The sequence below is a fragment of the Hydra viridissima genome, unplaced genomic scaffold (assembly GCF_058129835.1).
Source record: "Hydra viridissima isolate aposymbiotic clone 2 unplaced genomic scaffold, HvirCarnegie_v1 scaffold_9, whole genome shotgun sequence".
NCBI classification, from domain to species: domain Eukaryota; kingdom Metazoa; phylum Cnidaria; class Hydrozoa; order Anthoathecata; family Hydridae; genus Hydra; species Hydra viridissima.
The window spans coordinates 13,837,608-13,863,608 of NW_028324308.1; the positions used below are offsets into that span (position 1 = coordinate 13,837,608).

The 26,001-nt window shown below is 31.1% G+C and overlaps 1 protein-coding gene across 3 annotated transcripts; it reads right to left on the reverse strand.

The window, feature by feature from the left end:
- Nucleotides 1–5,965: 5,965 nt before the first annotated feature.
- LOC145185767 (cytochrome P450 3A14-like) lies at nt 5,966–15,902 on the reverse strand. 3 transcript variants are annotated; one of them, XM_090097901.1, is made up of 6 exons: nt 15,367–15,881; nt 14,816–15,060; nt 14,203–14,496; nt 13,608–13,820; nt 10,220–10,508; nt 5,966–6,343 (listed from the first exon to the last, which is right to left on the reverse strand). In XM_090097901.1, exons 1-6 carry the CDS (start codon nt 15,581–15,583, stop codon nt 6,132–6,134), a joined length of 1,470 nt encoding a protein of 489 aa, XP_089954027.1. In that variant the 5' UTR covers nt 15,584–15,881; the 3' UTR covers nt 5,966–6,131. The 3 variants fall into 3 exon arrangements, 2 of the variants coding, with proteins under 2 accessions (XP_089954027.1, XP_089954028.1); XM_090097902.1 differs by having other exon boundaries at nt 15,376–15,845; XR_016455683.1 differs by lacking the exons at nt 5,966–6,343; nt 10,220–10,508 and adding an exon at nt 12,214–12,669 and having other exon boundaries at nt 12,770–13,820; nt 15,367–15,902.
- Nucleotides 15,903–26,001: the final 10,099 nt, after the last annotated feature.

Consider the following 26,001-nt stretch of genomic DNA (forward strand, 5'->3'; position numbering starts at 1 on the left):
GATCATGCGATGCATACCTAGTGGCTGTAGGCTAGGGTCCTGAAACTGCCTGGCTCCTCCCATTTTTTAGTGTCAAACTGGTTAAGGGTGGTTTTAAGTTGCACGGCGATCTTCTATTTGAGTTACAACGTAAGTTTTTTGAGATCTTCTGTGTTTTATCATTCGGTCATATTTTTATAAGATTTTTCATTCTGTAATTTAAACCTGTTTTGCTCATAGAAAAACAAAATATTAAGCAAAGAAGGCTAACAAAATTGATATTAAAATTTATCCCTCGCAGGATCAACTGCAATTGATGTTCAAGGGTGCTTGTATTAGTTTGAAAAAAACAGTAGAGCTCAAATTAAAAGATGCTAATATATAACGATCCAGCTCTATTAACCTTCACCGCTGGCAAATATATATTACTGGTATCCATAAGCTCGTATTTGCTGGGGTTTTATGGAAATACTTTCACCGTAGCAAAAAATAAGAAACACAAAATGCACAAAACTTCACACCCCTTTTTAAAAGTAATTGAACGTGTCAAATATTGAACGTGCAGCGGCTATATTTGGTAAACAATGCTTGTTAAGATGCCATAAAGGAAATAATACAAGCATTATTACGCCACGACATATTAGAAATGCACTTAAAATAAATGATAAAAAAAAAATTCTCTAAATAAAGGCCAACTACTTATCCCGTTATTTACTAACACTGATTTTATTCGTGTTTTTGTACCTTGTGCTGGTCCTGATCCAGAAACTTACACTCTACCAGATTATGTAAATGACATTTACCTTGACAAAATCATAGAGTTTGATATCACTTCTCTGGAATTTGTCCGTGCATTAGGAAAACACTCTCTGCTAAGAAATGCAGACTGGACTGCTATTTGTAAAGACCAAATTGAAGAAAAAGATTTCATCTATTCGCGTGGCGCATTTTATTATGTAAAAACACTTGGGGATGTTTTTAACAGTCCGTTAACCAATAACATTGTAAGATTTACTACTAACTAGCAATAAAACAACCCGTAATACGGGTTATGGTTGGTCTGTTACTTAATTTATAGTGGCTGTTTTTCACAATTTAAAGTTGCGAAACCTTAACTATGCCCTTTTAGAAAAACGCCTTGAAATTGAAAAAACTAAACCATCTGTAAAATTAAAAAAGTATGCGGAGGTAAAACAATTTACCAATTATTTAACATTATTTGAGTATTTTACAACTGACATAGGTCATATCAGTGTAAGCCAGAACCATTTTCCTCGACATTACTATGTTCAAAACAAAACGTTTTTAGTTACTGACACAAAATAATAACGCTTCATCATGCTTTTAATTGACGAAAAAGTAAAGCTAAATTCTTGTTATATTTTTTATAACATGAACTTTAATAAGATTAATATAAAGCGAACGTAAATTATACGAGTTATTAATTTTTTGGTATCCCCTTGATACATGTTTCTTTAAAAAAGAAAATTGTCTATAATACGTTAAGTGCACACAACTAAATAAATTTATTAAAAATAACTGAACATTTGCCATTACTGTATATGGCACTAATCTGATCATTTTTATATATGGCCACTTTGTTTCAATAGTTTTTAGTAAACAGTAATTTGCTACCATTTATTAAAAATTCCTTTTGTTACTCGAAATTTAATTCTCTTAAATATTTTGACACTAATAAAGGACCTCCCTTCCCTGTTTTTGCCTTAATGGTGGTCAGGAGAATAGAGTTATTTTTACTAAGAGTAGTCAAGTTTTTGATGAAGACCTTTTACCAGAATAAGAAAATGTAAAACAATGATTTACATATATAAGAACTTTTTCTTTTTAATATCAGTGTGTTATCCAGGAATAAAATTTATACAGCGTTATCATAATATTGGGAATTTAGGATGGTGTCGGCTGACGAGTGAAAAAAAAAAAAAAAAAAAAGCTCGTTCATTACAAAAGTTTTTTAGTTTAAACGATTATTTACAATAACCGTTTGTATGGCTGTAAGAACAAAATTCTTTCTTATTCATTTACTTTTCTATTATAAGTGTAGCATTTAAATTTTTACAACAGAACTTTGAGGTTGGTTCATATTGCTACAAACAAAAATTGTAAAAACACGGCTGGAATACAAAGAAGTCACCGTGAACATTCCGTGAAAAAAATTACAAACATTAAGTATTCACCAATTGTCTGTAGTCTCAAATGAAAAAATGAAAATCTCTTGATCTTTTTCTTTCGATATACGTATATCGAAACTGTTTTCCCATTCTCGGCGTTTAGTAAATGACATATTTTTAAAACTTTCAAATTCGGTTTTTGTCTCGGTTTCTGAGATATCTGGAACTTGAATGTGTAATGCTCCAAATTTATTACTGCTTTTTGGTTTACCATAGTGAGTTATAAGTTGCTCTAAGCTTTCTTTACCATAACTAGACAGTTGGCTGAGTGTTTTAGGCAATTGTCTTGGGTCAAAAATCGAAAGCGATTGCCAAAATTCCATTTGCGCGAAAGTGTTTTTTAGTTCACTTTTAAAACTGTTAACAAAAGATCTAAAAATGTTTAACTCAAACTCACTTAGGTCAAAGTTTTTTTTTTTTTTAATCGGCTTGTGGCAGGTAACGAAAAACTTATTTCATCAGTCACTGATTTCATTTCAATAAAATTTTTTTCCGTGAAATACTTTTGTCGAGTACCCGAAATTAAATCATTTAAACTATGATTAGCTTGATTGACATAAGTTGGAATGTCGCTGAGACTAATTCCTACTTGCGAACTTTGTAGTGCTAGCACAAGTGGGCGAATTGCTTCAAACACATCTAAGAGCATTAATATTGTTGCAATATTAGAAAGCACCGGGGTACTTTCAAGAGACAATGGATAAATTAACAAGTGATCTACCTGGTGTGGCTGTCTATCTCGATGATATTCTCGTCAGTGGCAACAACGCAGCCGATCACATTTCCAACTTGCGTGGTCTTCTACAACGACTAAGCAAAAAAGGACTACGCTGTTGTCTAGAAAAATGTATTTTCGCTAGTTCTTCGATCAAATATCTTGGCCATATGTTATCTTCAGAAGGTATTGCTAAAGGTAACAAAGTTGATGCTGTTTTGGCAATCCCAGTTCCTAAAGACGTTAATACGCTGCTATCTTTTCTTGGTCAAGTACAGTTTTGCGGCGAATTTCTTCCTCAGAATTTGTCTATGACATTAGACCCGCTCTATCGCCTAATTAAGAAAGATGTGCCATGGCAGTGGACATCCGAACAACTGTCAGCTTTTGAAGCTGTGAAACAGTTGTTATCATCTGATTCAGTTCTGACTCACTTCGATCCTTCGAAACCGTTAGGAATGGCAACAGACGCTTCAGAAGTTGGTATTGGTGCCATATTGTTTCGTCGATTGGCAGATGGCTCTGAACGTCCAATTGCAAATGTATTGAAGATTTTGACTGATTGTCAACGTCGCTACAGTCAAATTCACAAAGAAGCATTGGCAATAATTTTTGGTTTGAAAAAGTTTCATCGATTTCTTTTTGATCGTCGTTTTACCATCGTCACTGATCATAAACCACTACTGGCTCTGTTTGGTCCAACAAAGGCTACTCAAGCTATGGCAGCAAATAGACTGGCTCGATGGGCTCTAATTCTTAGCCAATACAATTATGAAATCGAGTTTCGTAAGACAGCTGAACACGGCAACGCTGACGCGCTCAGTCGATTACAGGTTAACCATGATCGCAATTTCAATGGGGAGGAAAGTAGTGAAGAAAATTTAATGATTTGTGTGGTGAAAACCGTTAGTCGTCAAATCAATACCCATGATACGAATATCCTGGTCCGCGAGTCGAGTAAAGATCCTGTCATCACTGTAGTTATTCGCAATGTTCGAGATGGTTGGGTCGAATCCAACAATAATGACGAGATACGGGAATTCCAAAAACTTTCCGAAGCTCTCCCAGTTTCAGGCAAATGCTTGTTCTATGGTCCACGTATTGTCGTCCCCAAAACTCTTCAAAATCAAGTCTTGAAGATACTGCAACTAGGTCATTTCGGCATTCAACGAATGAAATAACTCGCACGATCTGCCGTATATTGGCCAGGCATCGATTCAGCTATCACTAATCTAGCACACCAGTGTACTAAAGTGCGAAAAATCAGAACCTTCAATCGAAACCGGCAGTCCATCCATGGATGCTAACAGAACGCCCTTGGAGTTGTCTACATCTTGATCATGCAATCAATTTCATGGGTACCAATTGGCTTATCATGATTGATGCTCTATCTAAATATCCATGTATTCTTTCTACGTCTTCTATCAGTGCCAAATCTACCATTGATTTGCTGGAAGAAGATTTTGCACACTTCGGTTATCCACATGCTCTGGTTACCAATAATTATTCCTCATTCACTTCTCAGGAATTTCTAGAATGGTGTAATAGTCGAGGTATCGTCCTGCTCAAAGGTGCTCCATATCACCCCGTCACAAATGGTGCTGCCGAACGACAAGTTTAAACTTTCAAAAAAGTCATAAAGAAATCAAACATACCTCCTTGGAATGCTCTTCAAGAATTTCTTATGGTCTACCGCCGAACTCCTTTAGCAAATGGATTGTCCCCTAGTGAATTACTCAATGGCAGACAAATTCGGGCGCAAATCGATCTGCTTTTGCCATCCCCAGTTCATTTACAACAATCAAAGCAATCTATGGACTAAAGTTGTAAAATTTTAGCTCAAATAATGATTACAACTCAAAATGGATTACGGCTATTGTCACTGATGTATGCGGTCCTCGATCTGTCATAGTGAAGACAAAGCCTAATGGTCCAGTCTGGCATCGTCATATTGAACAACTCAGGCATCGCTACGACTCCGGGGAGGTGGAGGAGTTGATAATAGTGCAGCCCGCTTTGTTGTCGTGTGAGCCTACAGATCAGGATAAAAAACAAGTCAAAGCAAGACGATCAAGTAGTTGCAAATCAAAGAATAATCAAAACGCTTGCTTTCCTTAAAGCTAAGCTGGCGAGGAAATGTTATGGTCCATTCTAGAGCTTTCTAGATACAACAGAACATTCGAGAATCTTCCATAGAACCCTCTAGATATATAATAACGTTTCAGAATGCTCTGTATCTTTCTAGGAACTTTCTATTTTACTAAAAAAATTTAGTTTGTGATATTATTTGTATTGTATTGGTATTCTTTATCAAAAATAAAAGCTTTACTGAAATCGAACTTTTCTTTGGATCTGTCAAGAAACATAACACCTATCAACGTATTTTACAAAAAAAGCATCAAGCAACAAGGACATGGAATACATAACACCATAGGAAGTTATGGAAAATAGAACGTGATGAAGATTTGCGGAGTGGAAATGAAATGAGCCCAGATGACATTAAAGTACTAAATATAATGCAGAACTCAAGTAATTTGGAGGATACGAACTGAAGATACCTTGGAAAGAAGATAGACAATTGGAAACAATTGTACAATGGCATTAAATCGTTTTGCAAATACGGAAAAGTTTCTAATGAAGATCAATTCTCGGCAGTGAATATAATACCATTATAAAGAAATATCAATAAAAATTGAGCACACACGATGTTTCTGCTGTATTGTACTTCTTCAAGAAAAATAATGGTTGAGAAAATCTAGCAAAAGAATTTTAAGAGTATTGAAAAAAGATGAAAAAATCCTAACAATGGACTCACTTTCTCAAAATCATTTAAAAGACATAAAGCTGGAGTAAACTGATAATTGTTTCCAACTTTTTTGAAACTATTTTTCATTTCAGAAAGTAGAGAACAGAGACGGGAAAAGAAAAGTAGCGAAAGGGGAGAGATAGGAGTTAGCATGGGGGGGGGGGGGGGGGGTAAGGATAGGGGTAAACATAAGGGTTGGGATAAGGATGAGGATGGGCGATGGATGCGCTCTTAGTTTAATATTATCTTTAAGAGTTGAAAAATTAAATCCAGCGATTCCAGTGTAAAAGTGTATTGGTATCATTACATGTGCAACATTTACAGGTCTAACAAATTAGATAAAAAAATATGTACAAATTAATAAAATACGTATAATAAATACAAACTAATAAAAAACAATCACTTCATTATATAAAAAATCGAACGCACATAAAACAAAGCTTTATTCACATCTCATCCTCACCATTATTTCCTTACATGGTATTACCGTTATAAAACTACGTCGCTTATAATCTGTAAATTCCGGATCAAGAGAAAATGAAAAATTCAGCAAGAGTTGAACTGCAACGTATTTGATTTCGAGTAGAGCGAGATTTTTCCCGACGCAGTTGTACGGACCATAGCCAAAAACAAATGATGTTCCATTTGATTTGTCTTAGAAAACAAAAGAAAACAAAACATTAAACGTAATATTAACAGCCTAAGTTTTTAAATGAAAGTTTCAGCATTTAAAATTGAGACAATACAACAAATGTTGTAATGAAGTAACCAAAGGCGTTTTTTTTCTCTATGAATAACAAACTCATTGAGATAAAATACAAAATTTTACATCAGTCGCTTGAAATAAACCGAAATCAAAAGAATTTAGAGTAAAATGGCGTCAAATGAAATAGTTAAGCACTTTAACTTTAATCATTTTTTTTACGGTAAAAAGTTGTTAATTTTTTTAAAAAAAAATATTGAGAACTTTAAGCTGTATTTAAATATATACATTCAAATAAATTTTTTTTTTAGTTTATAAGAAACTTTATTTAATTGAAAAAAAAAAGTAATATCATTTTACCTTCACATTCTGGGCGAATGAAATACGCAAATCCATGTGTAATTAAAATAACACTTAAAAAAACAAAAAGTAACCAATAATAATAATTAAATAAACAACCAAAGAAAAAAACTTTATTCTTGGGATGATGTTGAGTTGATTGAAATTTTTTTGAGTTGAATGAAATTTCATTGAGTTGAATGAAACTTTATTCTTGGGATGATGCGAGGTACTAGAGGTTGAGTTGAGTTGTCACTTGTGCGGCACTTTTTGGTGCAATGAAATTCGGCGCCTTTTACATATCCATTTGGTATGCATGTTTGACAAAGCCAAACCTTGCATTTTGAATTTTCACACTGGTACCATTCCATATACTGAGATGTTGAAGCTTCGCCTAAAACTTTACCGCACTTTTTACATTTAACTTGGTTTGCAGCTATTACATTAAAACCAAGCTAACGTGTATTTTTAGCTTGCTTTGCTGCTTTTTTGCTCTTGTATTTCAGGTTTATTGAGACACTCCCCTTTGAACCTTAGTACGTCTACATTTTTTCGCTTTTTTGTGTCAGCGTATTGAATGAGAAACCTTTGCTGCAAAGCTGCTGCAAGCGATTGGGCCGATTGCAATAGTTTTTCAACATATTTTTGGATTTCGTTTTGAATAGCTGGAGTTACTAGAATATTGAAAGTTTTTTGCAGCTGAATTGACTTTGGAGGTGACTTTGAAGCTGATGCTATGCAAATATGCTGACGCTACATATTGCTAGTGTAGATGTAGAAGGCAGTGGCTGAGATGGTGTAGTTCCTGGTGCTAGCAGTGGTAGTGATACTATCAGATTTTGGAGGTCAAGATGATGAAAGCTCAGGTTGAGTTGACGGTGTTTCAAACATATTAGTAGTTTTCAATTTTGACTGATCAATTTGACGTCGAGTGGAAACAAGCCAGTATTCTGAAATCCAGTGACTACTTTGATGCATGTAAAAACTTCACCAGAGCTGAAATGTTTCTCTTGCAACTGGCTAAAGCACTCTTTTGATAAGTTGCTGAACTTTGTCTCTGCATAAAACTGTTGAATTAATTTACGCCAAACTACTTTGAAATGACAATAAACATCGACATCTAATGGCTACAAAATGTGTGACGAACGAGCTGGTAAGCAAATTAACAAGATATCTTTTTTGATGTAAATAAGTACGACCCGATAGGTCACATGATCACATGTCCATCTACGATTAAAAAAGGAAAAACCTATAATTGGATAACTATATTTAGATTTATTTAATTAAATACTTATTTGATTAAAGTAAAAATTAAACTGCTTACCTAAAAATATTTTAATGACAGGAACATACACGCCAGTGTGCCATTTCACGAGTTGCTTATCTTCCATCCATCTGGATGGAGACATGGCGTATATGGTATTGCCTGGACCACTTAAGCATCAATCTCTGTACAGAAGCTTTTTTGATTTAAAAATAATGTATGGAGCATGACGATTACCAGCAGTATTGATGTAATTTCCAACTGTATAATGGATTTTTTCATTGTTGCCAACCAATTTCAATGACTTTTTTGCACCACGCCGGCAAACTGTGTTGCTTGCCTTGATCACCTGAGAAGCCAATTTCATCAAAATTCCACAAATGACACGAAGTGTTTTTTTTTTAATACCTGCTTCGTTGAATTTTCTTTGCAGTGTGTTAAAATACTCAGCTGCTATTTCTTGCGTGCAAACAGCGGCTCTGAGACATGAAATATTACCTATGGCTCTGTTATATGGTTCTGAAATATTACCTATGGCTCAACTTATGACTCCAACGGTTTATGAAAAACTTACACCAATCTCTCCCTGATGTACCATTAGGAAACAAAGGAGATTGACCTTGGTGTTGCAAATAGTCGGTAACTAATGTGATGACGTCATTGTAAGTTCTACCAAAGTTCCAATCGGATAAATTGATGAGGGTATCTACCAGAATTGATTCAAGTTGTTGCGACAATGTCGTCTTTGAAACACTACCAATTGTTTCATTTATGCCGTGGACACGCCTGTGAAGAGTTGCTACTGGTATGCTGAATGATTGAGCAGTTTTGTTAAGTGAAATTTCTCCGCTTTGTACTTTGACCATTGCAAGCGCAACTTGCTCTTCGGCGTAAGGTTTTTCTTTTTTCTTTGATTGCAGGTTGTTTCAAGGCATATTTTACATTAGAATAGATTAAATTATAATCGATTTAAAATTTATACAAAAGATTTATCGAGATTGATATTTCACTTGAGATTTAATTAATAAAAGCTGCATTTAACAATTCAGCAATTAGCGTATTTTATTCAACCCCACAGTTCTCCGTTTCCGTTCATAACTCATAACTTTTTTCCCTGAAAAGCAAACCTAATTTTGAAAAAAGATTCTTGACCAGCGTAAAAATTTCTACCAGTATGCTTATTAAGTTCAATGATATCAAAATTAATTTCCGAGAGTTTTATGTCCATTTTTCAAAAAAAAAAAAAAATATCATTACGCATTCGAAAACTTAACAAATTATAAAAAAAATTTACCACTTTGCTTCATGGAAGACTAGTACTTTAAAATCGTTGAAAAGGTCAAGATGCCTTTAAAGAACGTGACGTGACAACTAAGATTATTACTATTACTTTACAAATAAGTTTATTTCAAGGTTGAAGTCGAATAAAAGCGAAAATTATAAACGATACAAACGGTTTCAGCTTCATCTAACAAATGCTACCAGTTGAAGGTTTTTTTATCTTGAATATCCGTTGATTCATCTAGAGCTTAACTGAATTGCAAGTCATTTAAAAACTGCTATTCGATTTTAACACTATTCTTAGATATTCCTCCTTTCAGTTGCATGCTGAGAAATATATCTTGAGAAAAAAGGTTTTAAAAACCATCTTTAAACAATTTTTTTATCAAGAGGAGTCACTCCGTTTGCTTTAAACCCACCTGAACCTGATGAAGAGATTCAAAATAGTACTAATTTTGATGAAATGAGATTATGACCTGAACTATCAAGCTTTTAAAAGTAAATTATTGAAGAAAAAATTCATTAACCTGATTAAAAAGCAAACCACATCTGACAATGTAAAATTATATTGACAGAAATTCTAATGTTACAAGATACTGACGCATAAAAAATAAAGGCAACTGAGGATACCCATTAAGATGGTTGTATCTTTAAAAAAATAACTCAAAACCAAACCTGAAAAATGTCATCCAACATTGTACTTAACTTTGGATTAGGTATTTAAAAAATAAGGTGTCAAAGTATGAGATTTTTCTGAATTGAAATTTATTATTTTTGCTCAAGGCTTAAATTTCAAAGCAAACATCACTTCTTCATTAATGAATATTACTTTTATTATGATAATTATCATAATAAAAGTCGTAGATCAAATATATCCAAAGTCTTGATTTCACGATCATGAAACTTTTTTTAAAAATCATCCTACTTAAACAAAATTTCATACCATTATCTTTGTATCGGTCAGGATTAAAATCTTCATCATAATTGCCATTGGAGTTTAAGTAAAACTGAGGTATCACAAAATAGGTATCTTTGGGGAATGTATACTTGCCAAAAACGCATTTGCTGACAGATTTACGCCCATTAAAAGCAACAACACCATAATGGCGAAAACATTCCTTGATAAAGCAGTTGGTGAAAGTCAACAAATTCAAATCATCAAAAGATATTTCTTCAACATTGAGCAGCTTTTCATGGATTTCTTGCTTTGCACGTTGTGTAAATTCAGGGTACTGAGAAAGAATTATTTCAAAAGTATACAAAACAATGTGAAATTTTAGAACTTTGATCAAAGATTGGAAGATTAAATTGTCACTAGTTAAAAATAGCAACCTGACTATAATTCATATATTTAAATGACATTTTGAACATAAATTTTCTACTTAATGTCTTATTCTACTATGTGTGAGTTTTGCTAAAATAATTCTGTAACACTGTAATGAATCTTTATAGCTGTTTTGTTCTGCCCCTAGAGTAAGTGTTTTCAGACATTCCACTGATACAGAAGAGAGCACTGATACAGAAAAGAGCATTCTATACCAATTAACACAAAAAAGTTAATTGATAAGCTTGATTTTATTTTATTCATAAATTTAGACGCACATTCAAATAAGTCTTATATCTTGTTAATTGATAGTTAATTAGTAGGTTTTTTCCCATATTTCTCATGAATAGGCCTAAATTAATTGATTTTGTCAAAAAACCTTTTATAAATATGACTTACCTGGAATTAGCTAATCATTATTTAACAAATAAACAAAAGTTAAGTTAGTTTTGCACTAAAAAGACGCGAAAAATGGGCAAAAGATGTATCACTCAAGGTGAAAGATAGCATATTATTGCTCACATCAAAGAAGGAACCAAAATTAATAGAGAAATCGCCGGGTTAATTGAAGTTACTGAGAAATGCGTTTGGACAATGAAGCAAAACTTTCTTCACACTGGTGGTGCCAGCGAGAAAGCGAGGCCACGTAGACCCTTGTCAATTACCAGAAAGGACGATAGTACCCTTTTTAGAGTTGTCAGAGCTAATCCAAGAATTAGTTACAAAGAATTGACCATAGAATTCAATACAACAATAAATACATCTATTTCTCAAAGCACAGTCCGCCAAATATTTATCAAATACAAGATTGGAGTCTACTCTGCTTTGAAGAAACCACCCCTGCGTCCATATGATAAACAAAGGAGACTAAAATGGTGCTTTGAAAGAAGGTAGTGGACAGTAGAACAATCGAAAAACATTATGTGGAGTGATGAGAGTAACTTTGAGTTTATCAATCGCAAATCTAATACAACAGTCAAAAGAATGGCTCACGTAAAGTATTACGCCAGGTACATTAGACCGACTGTACAAAGTGGAGGAGGCTCGATAGGAATCTGGTCATGCTTTAATTACAAAGGTGTTGGCAAGTGCCAAACATACACCAGAAGAATCAACTCCAGAATATACGTAGAAGTACTGCAAAACAACCTAATTTTATCAATTGACCTGCTTATGCTCATAATAAACCATGGAAACTTCAACAAGATGGCGCTACTGCACATACTGCATACTATACAAAGGAGTGGTTCAACGATAATAATATCAAGACAATACTGTGGCCCCAATACTCACCTGAATTGAACCCGATTGAAAACATTTGGGCTTGGATTGACCATGAATTGGCAAAGGTTCAAATTTCCACACTTGGCCAGCTAAAGGACTTCCTTAAGGAGACCTGGTATAGGGTCCCAGAAGCAATCTGCAAAAACCTTGTTGAGTCTATGCCAAGAAGAATTCTTAGTTGTATTAAAGCAAAAGGCAGATACACGAAATATTGATTGGTTCATAAATTACACCTCCTAATGAATCGTGGGTCTAAATTTATGAATAATTTCTTGTCTTATTTTTTTAATACCATGTAGTTGTACCTAATTATTACTTAGTATTTGTAATTTATTTTGAAAATTTTTTTAAATTTTGTATGCTGTATGTATTTATCAAATAAATAGAAAAAAAACTAAGCCTAAATCTTTTTTCGTTATTGTTTTATTGTTAAAAAACTAAAAATTTCTATTCTAAAATATGAGTTCATCTAAATTTATGAAAACTTATGTCTACAAAAATAGAAACAAATAACTGCAGGTGATATTTTCTATAACTATTCTATTTTTAATAAGTTTAAAGCAAGCTTTTAAAGAGAACAACAAGATAAATAAATAAATTGTTTATTTACATATTTCTCAGTCTCAGGTCACTTAAAAATTTTACTGAACTCATTTTTTACTAAATGGATAAGAATATAAGGTTACTGTACAAAATTAAAAAAAAATAAAAGTTGAATCACCTCTATATATAACTCATTGGCAAATATGCACCTACATTTTTACACACATGCAACCAAACTCAAACTGTTAAAATTTGAAATTATACATAGAGATATTTTCTACATATATCGAACTGCAAATGTAAAATACATTTAATAGCTAATCTAGAGACAAACTCTCAAACCCAAAGGTCCAAAGAAATTATTTCTAAATTCTACATGCACCAAATTCATACAGAAATCACTTAACAGACTTCAGAAGCTATTTAATAACATTATGTAAAGGGTTCTTTAACTTTACTCTTCATATTAGTTTCAAAGGGTAACAAGTCAATTAGCTGGTCAACTAGTGAGTCAACTATTGATTCAACTATTGAGTCAACTAGTGAGTCAACTATTGAGTCAAGTAGCTGGTCTGTGTCTAAATCAGTTGTTTCAGATGGGACATTAAAGTTTCATACTCTGAAGTAAATTAGGAAAGAAGTAACTATTTAGAAAAAAGTAAAATTAGAATCAACTTTATATTGAATCCAATTTACAAAGGAAGATTGGATCTACTGAGTATAAGTGATTTTGAAAAACTGACTAAGGAGGGTATGGATGTCATAAACCAACACTTTAAAAGGTAGCAGAAGTCAAATAAAACTTTTATCTTTTAAATAAATTCATAAACATAACTTAATCATTATTTTTAAATATCAATATTAAACTATAGCATATTAATTATTATATCCAGAAAACAAGCAAACAAGATAATGGAAACAAATAACAAGATTGCAATGCTCTTCAGATTTTGTAATAAATAGCTGTGTGAAAATAATTATAGACAAAAAGATTAAGAAAAAGTCAAAAACGTTCTATCATTTAAATGAACTTATAAACAAACTTAAATTTTAACATTAAATAGTAGTATTGAATTATAGCATATTAAATAGTAAAAGAAGAACTTGCTGAAAAATGCTTTACAACTTCTCCTTAAAACTGCTTCAAAACTTTCTATTTAATCTTTAGAAGATGGATTACCTTAGCAAAACAGTAAGTCAGCCAGCTAAGTGATTTTGCAGTTGTCTCTCGGCCAGCATTTAAAAATCCAAAAATGTTTCCTTTTATTTTCTCTGTTGTCATCTTAGTATTTGTATCCTCATCAATTTCGTTTATCATCATTGAAAGTAGATCCTTTTCTTCATGTTCAGAAAGAGTCCCAGAAATAATATTTTTATCACGGGATTGTAATACCTATAAAAATTTATCAATGATGTTATATGTGGTTAAGCATTTATGGCAACAAATCCATTATCATTTTACTGTTATGAACCATCTTGATTAAAAATAAAAACTATTTTATTTTAGATAAAGAAAATCAGGCAAAAAAATTTATATCAATTTGTTAAACTTAATAAGCAATTTCACTGCATGACCATAAATAATTTTTCCCTTTTTACAAATTTTAAAAATTCTTCATTCCCTTTTTACAAAAAGTAACATTTCAACAATAAGTAATAAATTAAGATAATATTGATAAATATATTTTAGAACTAAATTGCAACTAACTGGTATAGTTTATAATGTATACCAATTACTTTAGATAATATCAAAACTAGCTATAAAAAAAACCAACCTGATCCAGGATGCTTTTGCATGTTTCATGGGCTGATTTTATTTTACCAAAATTTCTGATAAGTTTCAGCATAAAGGGAAACATACCACAAACTACTCTAATCCTCATATCTTCAAATACACCAACCACATGGCTAGATGCATCACTAAATAGTGAGTACTCATTATTCTGGGTATTAAAATCTATACCAAATCCTAACTCTCCAATGACATCAAATGAGAAAAAACTAAAATATTTCTCTACAGCAACATTGAGCCCATTTTCATTACCATTTTTAACCAAGTCTTTCAGTTTCTAAATAAACAAATGTGTAAGACTTGAAGGAAGTAACTGATTACACTAAGCTTTTAATGTTAAAGCTGATGACAGCTGGCATTTGAAAAAAATATTTTTTTAACAGATATCTTGAATTTGAATTAATGCAACTTAATATAAAAGTCTATAAAAATTGATCATGAAAAAAAAGTAAAAATTTGATAACATCAACCACAATTATTTTTTATTTTGTACTTCCTTCTAGTATATAATGCAGAAGTCAATGAAAACAAAGAAAGAAGTAGTTAGTACTATGCTTCTTTATAGATTTGAAAATAAATAAAAAAGATTAAGCTACCCTTATCAGAATGTCACCATGCTTCTTAACAACTGGCAGATAAAATCTCATTTGAGGAAGAATGAATGCTTTGCTTAATATTTTTTTTTGATAACGATGTTCTTCTCCTTCAACAGTCAACAAACTATCTCCAAGCAAAGGAAAAAATCTTTTCAAACCACCGAAACGAACAAACAATTCAGGTTTTGTCAGAACTGCTTTTGCATATTCAGTGTTGACTAAGATCACAATACTATCAGACAGACCTTTGTGAAAAATTAAATTTGTTAAACAAAATGACTGTGAAAGAATTTGATTTATCAAAGATAGAAAGATAAACAACTACAACATTGCTCAATTTGTACATTACAACAAATCCAAAGCCTTAAATTCACTCAGACAGACTGCAGAATAAAGCTAACAAAAAATACTGAAAGATAAAAAATATATGTCCTTTTAATTATAAAATCAAAAGTAGTATAATTTTATAATTAAAAAGAATTAATCACTAGATAAGTTAATTATTCTAGTTTATTAAAAATATCATCTGTTAAATGTATTAAACACAATACAGCTCCTACACAAATTAAACAAGCCTTCTGCTTTAAATTCATTACACCACTGAGCATACAACTTCAAGTGATCATTCTCTAGCATTAACAAAGGAAAGTGACCTAGCAATGGCCATCCTTTAGGTTCTGGAACACCTCTCAATGGCAAAAACAGCTGACGTAAAAGTCTGTAAACCACTATGGCAACCAAAACTGTAATGCAAATGGTGGTAAACATTCTCTTTTTTTTACTGCCTAAAAACTCTTATCAAAACATGCTTTTAAGTTCTCCACAACAATAGAGTAGAAAAAGGGGCAGAAGACTAAAAGGAGACTTTTTATAAGTTCAAAATTAACTAAATTTCATTCTCAGTTATTAAAGAAAAATGTATAGATTAAAAGCTAACAGTAAAAACTAGATATAAATTCCAAAAACTTAGACATCAAAAAAATTTTTCAAATCTAAAGGCAATCCTAAGGTTACCACTTTAGTTTATACATAGAAGAAAAGTAGAACTGAATATTTGAGAGGAGGGTTTTTTAACTTTTTCATTATAAATTTCAGATTTGTTATGTGAAAGTTTGAAAACCCTTCTCTTTTGAGCTTCTTTAGGTTTTCATATTTGTTATCTTTTTCAAATAAAAAACTTGAAACTCTCTTGATATCATTTTTGAGATACAAAACTAAAATAACAAAACAGGGGGGAAAAAAGCACAATACTGTTTGAAGAAAATGGTGTCATACAATATCAATCACTTCCAATTCATATGAAATAAAGTCAACCGTATCAATTTAAAAACTAAAACCCATAAATAATATCATAAAATTCTCATTAAAGAAATTAGAAGCTTGTCTTTTTTTCTCATATATATATATATATATATATATATATATATATATATATATATATATATATATACATATATTCTTTCTTTTTTATATCTTTTCAGGAAATCATGAAGCAAAATCTGTTTGCCCCATGCTCCCTGCTTCAAATCATTCAAATTGAGATTTTAAGTATTATTAAAAACTCATTCTCATCAGCTTTTTTTTGCATTGAACCTATTGCTTTTTATAATGGACAGTATTTTGATTTCTCTTTATCAGAAATAATGGTTTTTAACTTTAGAACTTTTTAAACCTTTTTCTTTATGATTGCATTTTCTGGCTGGTATAGGGCTTGCTTGACAACACTGAGAAGTTTGCAACTTACTTAAAATATATCAGGTTGAAGTTCGTTTTAGCCCATGTATCTTATTTTAAACATTTTTTGTTTTATATTCAACAACAAAATTCTTTATTGCTAGTAGAAATGTGTGGAATTTAAAAACTTTATCCTTTTCTAAAAGTGACAGATAACAGAAGTAAATCTGATTTAGTCTTTTTTTGTTTAAAAATTTTATAATTCTGATTTGTTAATTCAAAAATAATTGATAAATCCGATATTTCTCTAAATGACATCAATCTAAATGACGTATTTGTGGTGAACTAAGTTTGATTTCAGCAACAGCAACGAAAATCTTAGCAAAACAAACTGTTTAATCTGCAAGATTTTATTCAAGTATTGCAGATCTCACAACTTACTTATACTTTTACTCTAGTATTCCACTTAACAAAAAATTTTTTTAGCAAAATTATCTAGGTCTCACTCTCTTTTTTTTTTCTTTTATCACGTGTAACATTCATGCCAAGTTTAATTTTGATATTTTTCATTCAAATATGTTTATATTTTCTAGAAAGTTATATTTTCTAGAAAGGCCGAACGTAACATATTATGTAACACATATTATTAAAGCATTAACTTTGATTTTATTATTTAATTTTGTTCATCAAATTAATAATAGTTATTTTAGACATTATTTTTGGAAAATTTAGTACATCATCAGTAAGCTGTTATTACGTCTTCATTACATTAATTGAAGGGCTTAGGGCAAAAAGTAATTAAATGTAATTTGACAGTTTTGAGGAAATCGAGATCAAAGTTTTTAATGAGTCTGAAATACCTTGTATGTGTTTAAATGAACTGAAACGTAACGGAGGCATATATCCTTTAGTTTATTTAAATGAATAAAAGATATTTCAGCATCATATTGAAAACTTTGATTTCCTTTTTCTCAAAACTAACTAATTACACTTAAGTAATTTTTCCATTGAGCCCTTCAGTTAAAAAAATACTGCCGTTTCAAACAGTTAGCATAATGAAAAGTACTTCGCCTAAATCTATTCATCTTATTATTTAATGAGAGGAGAACCGCATTTGATTAAACCTATTGTTTATTTTGTTTCTTTGATACATGGCGCAGTCGGACAGTGTGCCGAAATACTCAAAAGATGACAAAATGACCGACACATTTTCAATTGCAGAGATATTTTATGAAATAAGTATTAACTAAAATGTTACTTTAATGTTTATAAATTTGACGAATCTTTTATAACGCTTTTCGTTTTTTGAATTACTAATTTTAAAATAAGGAAGATCTGCAGATCTGCCCGTTATACTAGTTTTTCATTTAGGCGAGCACATCGTTTGTTTTTTTTATACATACACCTTGAAGATTAATAAATGTTTATAATAAGCATGGGAATTTCGGCCTTCGAAATCGACGAAATTAAACGAAATTCGTGTTTCAATTTCGGATCGAAATTGAGAACGAAATTTCGATTTTTTGGATTGTTTAATTTCGCGAAAAAATTTCGTATAATTTCGGGTCATTGAAAGTAACGAAATTGACACGAAATTAAACATAAGTTTTAATTTCGAAATTCGTGAATTTGTAATGTTTAAAAATTTCGTCTTTCGAAATTCAATATAAATTTCGATACGAAATTGAAACACGAATTTCGTTTAATTTCGTCGATTTCGAAGGCCGAAATTCCCATGCTTAGTTTATAAACGAGTAAAACCGTTTCGATTATTAACTTGTTTTTTTAATTCCGGTTCAAACCTTTTTTTATTCGTTTTTACCGTTATAAACTGTTTACAATCTTTTTAAATTGATTAATATTTGCTTGAACTTAGCGATTTTTTTCATTATTTTCGTATTTATTTTTTCTACTTACAATTTGCATAAAAGCTCCAACAACATGAGTTAGATATTATATAACTTATAACTAATATCATTCTGTTTTCAAGCCATTAATCTTATCTAATCTGATAGTAATGAGCTCTCCGAGGCAAACAAAGTAATGTACTGATAAATAGTAAGGGTCCTATAAAGAATTGAGAATTTACGATGAATAACTAAGTGTAAATACGTAACTAAATGCGGTCTTTGCTTGCAGAACTTATTGTATAAATCATCTGTGTAATTAAATATTGAAAAAAAATTTTTAAGTTTTGATTACATTATTATTTTAAAAATTCAACTAAAAGCTTAAAGATTTGTACATAAGTCTGTGACTGTATTTCCACTAGTAACGAATAGCCTTTCGCTGGTAGTACAAGTTGCTTGGTAGCACAACGCTTTTCTTGCCGAACAACTTAATATTGGCAATGTCGACTTTTCTTGATTCTTAGCCATCAAGCTCGCCAAATACTTCAAGAACAGCAATATCATCATCATCAAGCTCTCGTGCAAGTTGTGACACCTCTCACCTTTGATTTTGCAAGTCTAGGTGTGATAGGTCATATTGGTCTTTGATTAGTTGGTGGAATCATAGAAGTTGTATCTTTTGATATGTACACCCCGGAAGAAGGTGTGCAGCGTGTTGGCTAGTGCATAATATTTGTCTTTTACTAAAGTTTAAAAACAACTTTCTTCTTTGCATACAATAATACAAATCTACGTGATCTAACTATTTAGAAGGAGCTTTAGATGTGTTGCATGTAGTTGTATTGTATGCAGCATGTTTTGTCTTGCACAATTTATAGGAAATTATGAAAGCATTTTTCAAATACCTCAGTTGTAGTCCAGCCATTTTTTAATATCATCAATTATTAAAACTTATTGGTGCTTTATCCTCAAACTCCCATGCGCAGATAGATAAAATTTACGGAGCATAAAAATCACAAGCTGAGTGGCCATAAAATAATCTGATTGTTTTTCTTATTTCAACGCTTGTTAAGCCACCAACTTTGTGTTTACACTTCATAGAAACAACCTTTCTTGACTTGTGGCCTACAGAAAATCTTGCCTCTAATAAATTGTTTATTGTTTGACGGAGGGAAAACCTGTATGTTATTGATATTAGACAACCCGTTTCCCAGTTCAACAAAAAAACTGTAAACTTTACTTACCGTGGTGTGACCTAACAAAGTCGTATGCTTTAAGAAAGTCTTAACTTAAGAAATGACAAATTTCGTATATATAAAAGAGACATTTGCGGAAAATAACTTAGTTGTTTTAACTAGATATCTAGTTAGATAAAATAACTAAATTTTTTTTCTAAATATTTATTTTATGCATACGAAATTTGTCATTTCTTAAATTAGGACTTTCTTAAAGCATTGGACATTGTTAGGTCACACCACGGTATATTGTAAACAAAAGCATATTGCAATGAAGTTGATTTTGCAACTCTCATAGATAGTTGATTATGTCATTTCAAAAAACTCTTCAAAATATTGTTAGCAATTCCATTTTCCATACAAAACTGAAAAAACATGTGTCATACAGCCTTATTGATCGACCAAACAAAACCTGTGACATGATTAGAAGAATTTCTGTTAGCACTCTTACTAAAAAAATTAAATTATTTTTTTGGATGGCTAATACGTAACTTCTCAACACAACTCTCAATGAAGGATCGCCTTACTTTTTCATGAAGCGTTCCTCTTTGTATCTTTTATCGCTTAGCAACTGAATATTTTGAACAATCATCAACTGAAAATGCTGTTTACTGCTAAGTTTAGTGAATCATTTACACCTAAAAAAAAATAATATAGGTTAAATTTGGTGAAATTATTTTTGACTGTGACCTCAAAAGTTGCAACTATTACCTAAAGCATGAGAAAAACATCAAAAATCAACAAGTAGCTACACTATATTTTTATTAAGCAGATTTATTCAGGATATGTCTACAAATCGTCAGCTCGGAATACAAGTGTCGTATTCGACATTTTTGAAAAAAATGACTTACATATGCGAACTATCTATTTTTTGTGGACTTATTTTACAAAAAATTATCTGATAGCTCAATTAAATTTTTTTCCAATATAGTTCAGTAGATCATTTGTCGTAAATGAACTTTTTATACGAGACGCTCGAGGTACATTTGTTGTACTTAGCGTAGACCAATAGTAGCGTTCTATTTGCTCACGTGACTTTAGATTTAACTACGTATATTTCGTTCATTTGTTTACTTTTAACACGTGTTTTGTAAATAAAAACTAATACATCCCATTTGTTTTTTAATATTGAATTGTTTTTTTTTCTTTGAATTGAATCGAAATGTTCAGTAAATAAAAATTAATACTCGTAATTAAAAGAACTAAACAGTATTTATAAATATATCGTTTGTTTGTAAAGATAAGTAACAAATATGGAATATTTCATAACAAATTTGGAGCATTTTATGGCTTCTGATGCTGATAATCCGATACCAATAGTATTGGAGCTAAACCAGCAAGTGGAGGAAGAAACTCCTGGATATGTAGTAGAAGGTCCTACTTATTCATCTTTTTCTTCTACTATAATTTCTCCTAGCAATGAAAAGCAAATATAAAATACTTGTGTACAAAGATTTCATTATAATATACGTCTTGTGTTCAAATAATTTTAAAGAGATCATTATTTTTACATTCTAAATAAGCTCTTTAAAATTTCTTTCATTATTATTACCTTTTATTTATTTTTACATCAACTGTATTTATGCATTGTTTTTTTTATAATACTCTAAGTTACTGTTTTAATAACAATAATTTTTCTATTTTTAATAAGCAGTTTGATAAATAGTTTCCAATACAATAGATTTACAGCCCTCCTACCTTATTCAAGTTACTGTCATCTATTGAAAAAACTTTGTACATTTGTATGACTTTCAATTCTGGAGTAGAATTGAAAGTCATACAAATGTACAAAGATGACTTCAAAAACTTCAAACTTGCTTCAAAGTCTTTATATTTCCATAAAGTGCCTTTTGCAAAGGTAAAACTAATGTGTCATGAAAAACATCTACCTTTTCATATTAAATTCAAAAAATCGTTCTTTGGTCCGTTAATTGAAGAAAGATTGGTAAAAGGTACCCCTCAGAGAAAAAATAAGCAGAAAGTTAAAGTTCTGAAAGAATTTCCTCCATTAAAAAATGATTCAACACGTTTTTTGCTCTCAGATAAAAAAATTAATGACCTTGAGTCAATGGTAAAATATTTTGTTAGCGATGATCTTGAATTTTATAATACTCTTTTTAAGTCACAAAGCCTGAACATTTAAATATATCACTTTGTAAAATGTTTTAATAAACATTCTATATATTTTTTTCTTTGTTATAAAAAAAAGGTACAATAATGAAAAATGGTTGTTTTTTACATTTAAGGTTTAACTTATTTATGTCATTTTTCACAGACAATTAAAAGATATGTGTGATAAAGTAGTTATTTTATTTTTAATTATTCAAAAATAAATGTTAATAAAAATTGCTTAATGTAAAAAAAGAAAAAATTGTGAATATTTAGTTATTTATAAATTTAGTAAGTGAAACCTTACATCATACTCAATTTATCAGTAAGTATATTTGTATAAGAAGCTTATTAATTTTTATATAAGAAGGTTGAAGATAGAAAACTGTATATTTCTGAATATAATGTCGATAAATTGGTTACCGGGAATGAATTAAAGAAAAGAAATGCGAGAGACAGTCAAACTAAAATTATATTAATGCTATAAGTCATTGTTAGTTACAACATAAGTAAATTTAACCTTAATTCACCTACTATCAAATTAATTGCATCTATGACAATTGTATTCCGAAAAAATGTTCTGATTTCGAAATACATTTGTCGTATTTGAAAAATCGTGCTCAAAGTTACAAGGGAAGTTTTTTTTTGTTTGTTTTTTTGACAATTTAAACAAAAACTTATAGTGATTTTAGTCAACTTTGTTAAATTTCAACTTGTAATTAAATTTACATAAAGAGATTTTATACTTTAAACTTTGAATGCAAAATTCTCAATTTAAACACAGTGTCGTATACGACACTTGTATTCCGAGCTGACGAAATGTCTTGTTAAAAGTGATAGTAACAATTATTAAAGTGATATTTGTTGTTTAATTATTGTAAGTGGGTGTTGTTAAATGTGGCATTTGTAACCTAATTATTGCTATTATTGTTAATGGTTAATTTATAAGTGCGTGGTCTCCACAGACCTCATTTTTATTAAATATTCTGTTGGTGGAGCAGCTTTGAAACTCTTGTATTTTGTACTTGTTTAAATACATAATCTCTCCAAAGGATCAGTTTTCAATCCTCGAAATTTTACATTTCCAATATGAATCAGAATTGCGAAAATAAATTTTTTACAGTTATTTAAAGCACGATCAATTTCCCTGGATAGTTTATTTTAATGAGAAGTCTACAGAACAACTGCTGACTTCTATCTGCCATGATATCGCTATCGGTATCGTTGGAGTGTTAGTTACAGAAGCGGTTCCTGTTGCTTGTCGTTTATATAAAGCTTATTGCAATCGTTCATTAGGGCTACACGAGGCTCAGCTATGTCATTGACTACCTTCATATACATTTTAACAAAAAACTTGACAATAGTCCTTTAATTTCAAAAAATCTTTACACATATTGTGAAACAAAATTTTCAAGGCGCTTGTCTTGAATCAGTTTTTCATTAACAATTACTCGCATCGATGGAACCATTTAAAGGTTGGCTTTAGCTGTGATTTCTTTAGTGTTGTGACCAAAACTAAAAAGTGTAACTAACTCAACTAAAAATACCATAACTGAGTTTAGTCAACTAACTTTTTAATCTATTTAAATTTAGTCAACTAAATTTTTAATTTGCAAAAAATATATTGTTGAATATATATATATATATATATATATATATATATATATATATATATATATATATATATATATATATATATATATATATATATATATAACAATCTGGAAGGGGCCAGTGGGGATATCCCAGACTCCTAACCCTTCAACCCTAGTTCGACCCTGATGTTTATTACTACTTATTAATGACTTTGAACTGTAACTTGAACTCCTTTCAGAAAAATATTTGTATTGATATTTTTTCAGATAAATATTATTATATGTTATTACATATTACTATTATTGTATTATGTAGTATATTATCATGGATAAAAAAGTACATAAAAAATATATGATGTTGTTACTTGGCACCATTCCTGGAGATGATGACAAGAAAATTAAAGATTCTAAACTGCCAACACAGAGACAAGTATTGTTAAGGCTATTATCAAACCTGAAAGATTTTCACTGGTATTAAGCTTTATCTGCAACTATAGAAAATGTGCTCTTGCACTATCAGAAAGGCAATATCCCAACTCTAGAAGGAAGAAACAATATTGGTAGAGTAATCAAAGATTACTATGAAAAGGAATTCATTAGTTTGATAAAATTGAAAGATTATAGAAGACGAGAGGATGAACCTAGAATATTAAAATTTAAATCAGAATTGAGTTTGACACTGAAATTTTTTAAGAACACAGTTCTAAAGACATGGCTGCTAAGAAAAAGGGGATTAATAAAGTTGAACAAGATGCCATTGATGTTAATATTGAATTTATGAAAAGCATGTTGAATGATAGAGTAGCTACATATTCTGGGTTGGATAAAGTAGTCACAGAAAAGACAAAAAAGCGAATAGAAAGACAAAAACATCATCTGGAGCGAGAAGAAATAAACCTGTGTAAACATACTTTTAAAATAATAAATCTTGAACCAGACACTAGCTATTGTGAGGATGAGAATATTGAAGAAGTTACCACCATAGCACAAAGTAGAAAACACAGAAGATTAGTTAAATGTGGCATAGATATCTTTGTTCCTCATGATATATTGAAAAACCCTCATCTTGCATCTTGCAGTATCCGTAACAACATCTCATCAACCCAAATTAGTGCAATTGTGTATTCCCTTGTTGCAGCATATAGGGGTCACCTTTACAAGCTATGTCTAATCGCAAGAACAGCCAACCGGTATAGAACCTCCATAGCACCTAAAATAAGTTTGAAGATCAAAGAAAATTGGATGCGATCACCTATAATGCTAGTGCATTGGGGTGGAAAACTTATGGACACTCTTTATTTTAAAGGAACAGATGATCGATTGCCAATTCTTGTGTCTGGGGCTGATGGAACAAAGCTCCTTGACATTTCTCCACTTCCAAAATTAACTAAAAAAACTGGTAAAGTTCTTGGAGACATCATATCAAAAGCAACTAAAATCTTTTTAGAGAATGGAATTGTGAAGAAATTGTTATTGGTATGGTTTTTGATATAGCTTCATCAAATACAGGTAAACATAATTAATTAAATTTAGAATATATGAATAAAGATCTTACATCTACACTGTAGACAAATACATTTTCATGAAAGAGAACTGCTGCATGTGTGTCTTTACAGAAGGAATTAGGTCGTGCCCTATTCTGGTTTCCCTTGTCGAAGGCATATGGGTAAATTACTTTTGAATCATTGCTGGGAAGGTTTGAAAGTTGAGACATAAGCTAGTCAGAATATTTTGATCTTTCAAAGGTGAGTCTAATTGAATATACCATTAGTGTTACCTTCAATCAATGAAGAGATACATATAATAGTAAAAAGCTACTTTTAAAAATTGGGATGAGTGAACTTACTCTTTATATTTTTAACTTACAAGCTAACATTTATTTATCTTTTTCACTTTTCTAGGTTCAAAAAACATTTCCCTCTATCATCAGATGAACAAACGAAGTATCATTACCCTAATATGATGTTTATAAAAGAAGAACGCCAGCAAGAGATGACTAATTTTTTTCTTGAATCTTTAATAGCCTTTTCACACGAGGTGACTACAAAGAACTGGTTCAGCTTTGTTTGCTTATAATAACTAAGGGATCTGAACTAAAGAACATCAAGATGCGCTATCCTGGTGCCTTTCACAAAGCAAGGTGAATGAGTAAACTCCTTTATACTCCAAAGATTGTGCTTCTGTCTGGACAGATCAAAGAATATTTTCAAAAAGCTGAAAATGTTAGCTTGCAACCAAAGAAGAAAGTTGGAACGGTTTGTTGTGTTTACAGTTTCAGTATATGTGCAGTGGTGGCGTGTTTGTCCTGTACCAGCTAGTGCACCAGTTAATGACTTAATTTTAGTGGAAAACCTGGTAAAATTTTCTGAGCATGACTCAACTCCAGTTGAAAATGCTTGTATGGCATTTAGTCGGTACACTTGGTACTTAGCTGAGGAGTTGATTCCATTGGCTCTGTTCTCATCTATGGTAGCAGTAGAAACTAAAGAGGAAATGAGGAAATCCATTCTTTTCTTTGAAAAGACTTCTGTCACAAATAGAGTTGGACTTAACTTTGGGGGATATGGCAAGCCCTATCTTCCTCCTACAATAGAATATGGTACTTCTTTAGTTGACCTAATTAGGCCGAATTCATTCAACTTTTTAGCATTTTTGGGATGCCCTGTAAACTCCTATATGCTCCAGCACATGATTGGATTAATAGGGAAGACTATCAAAACATG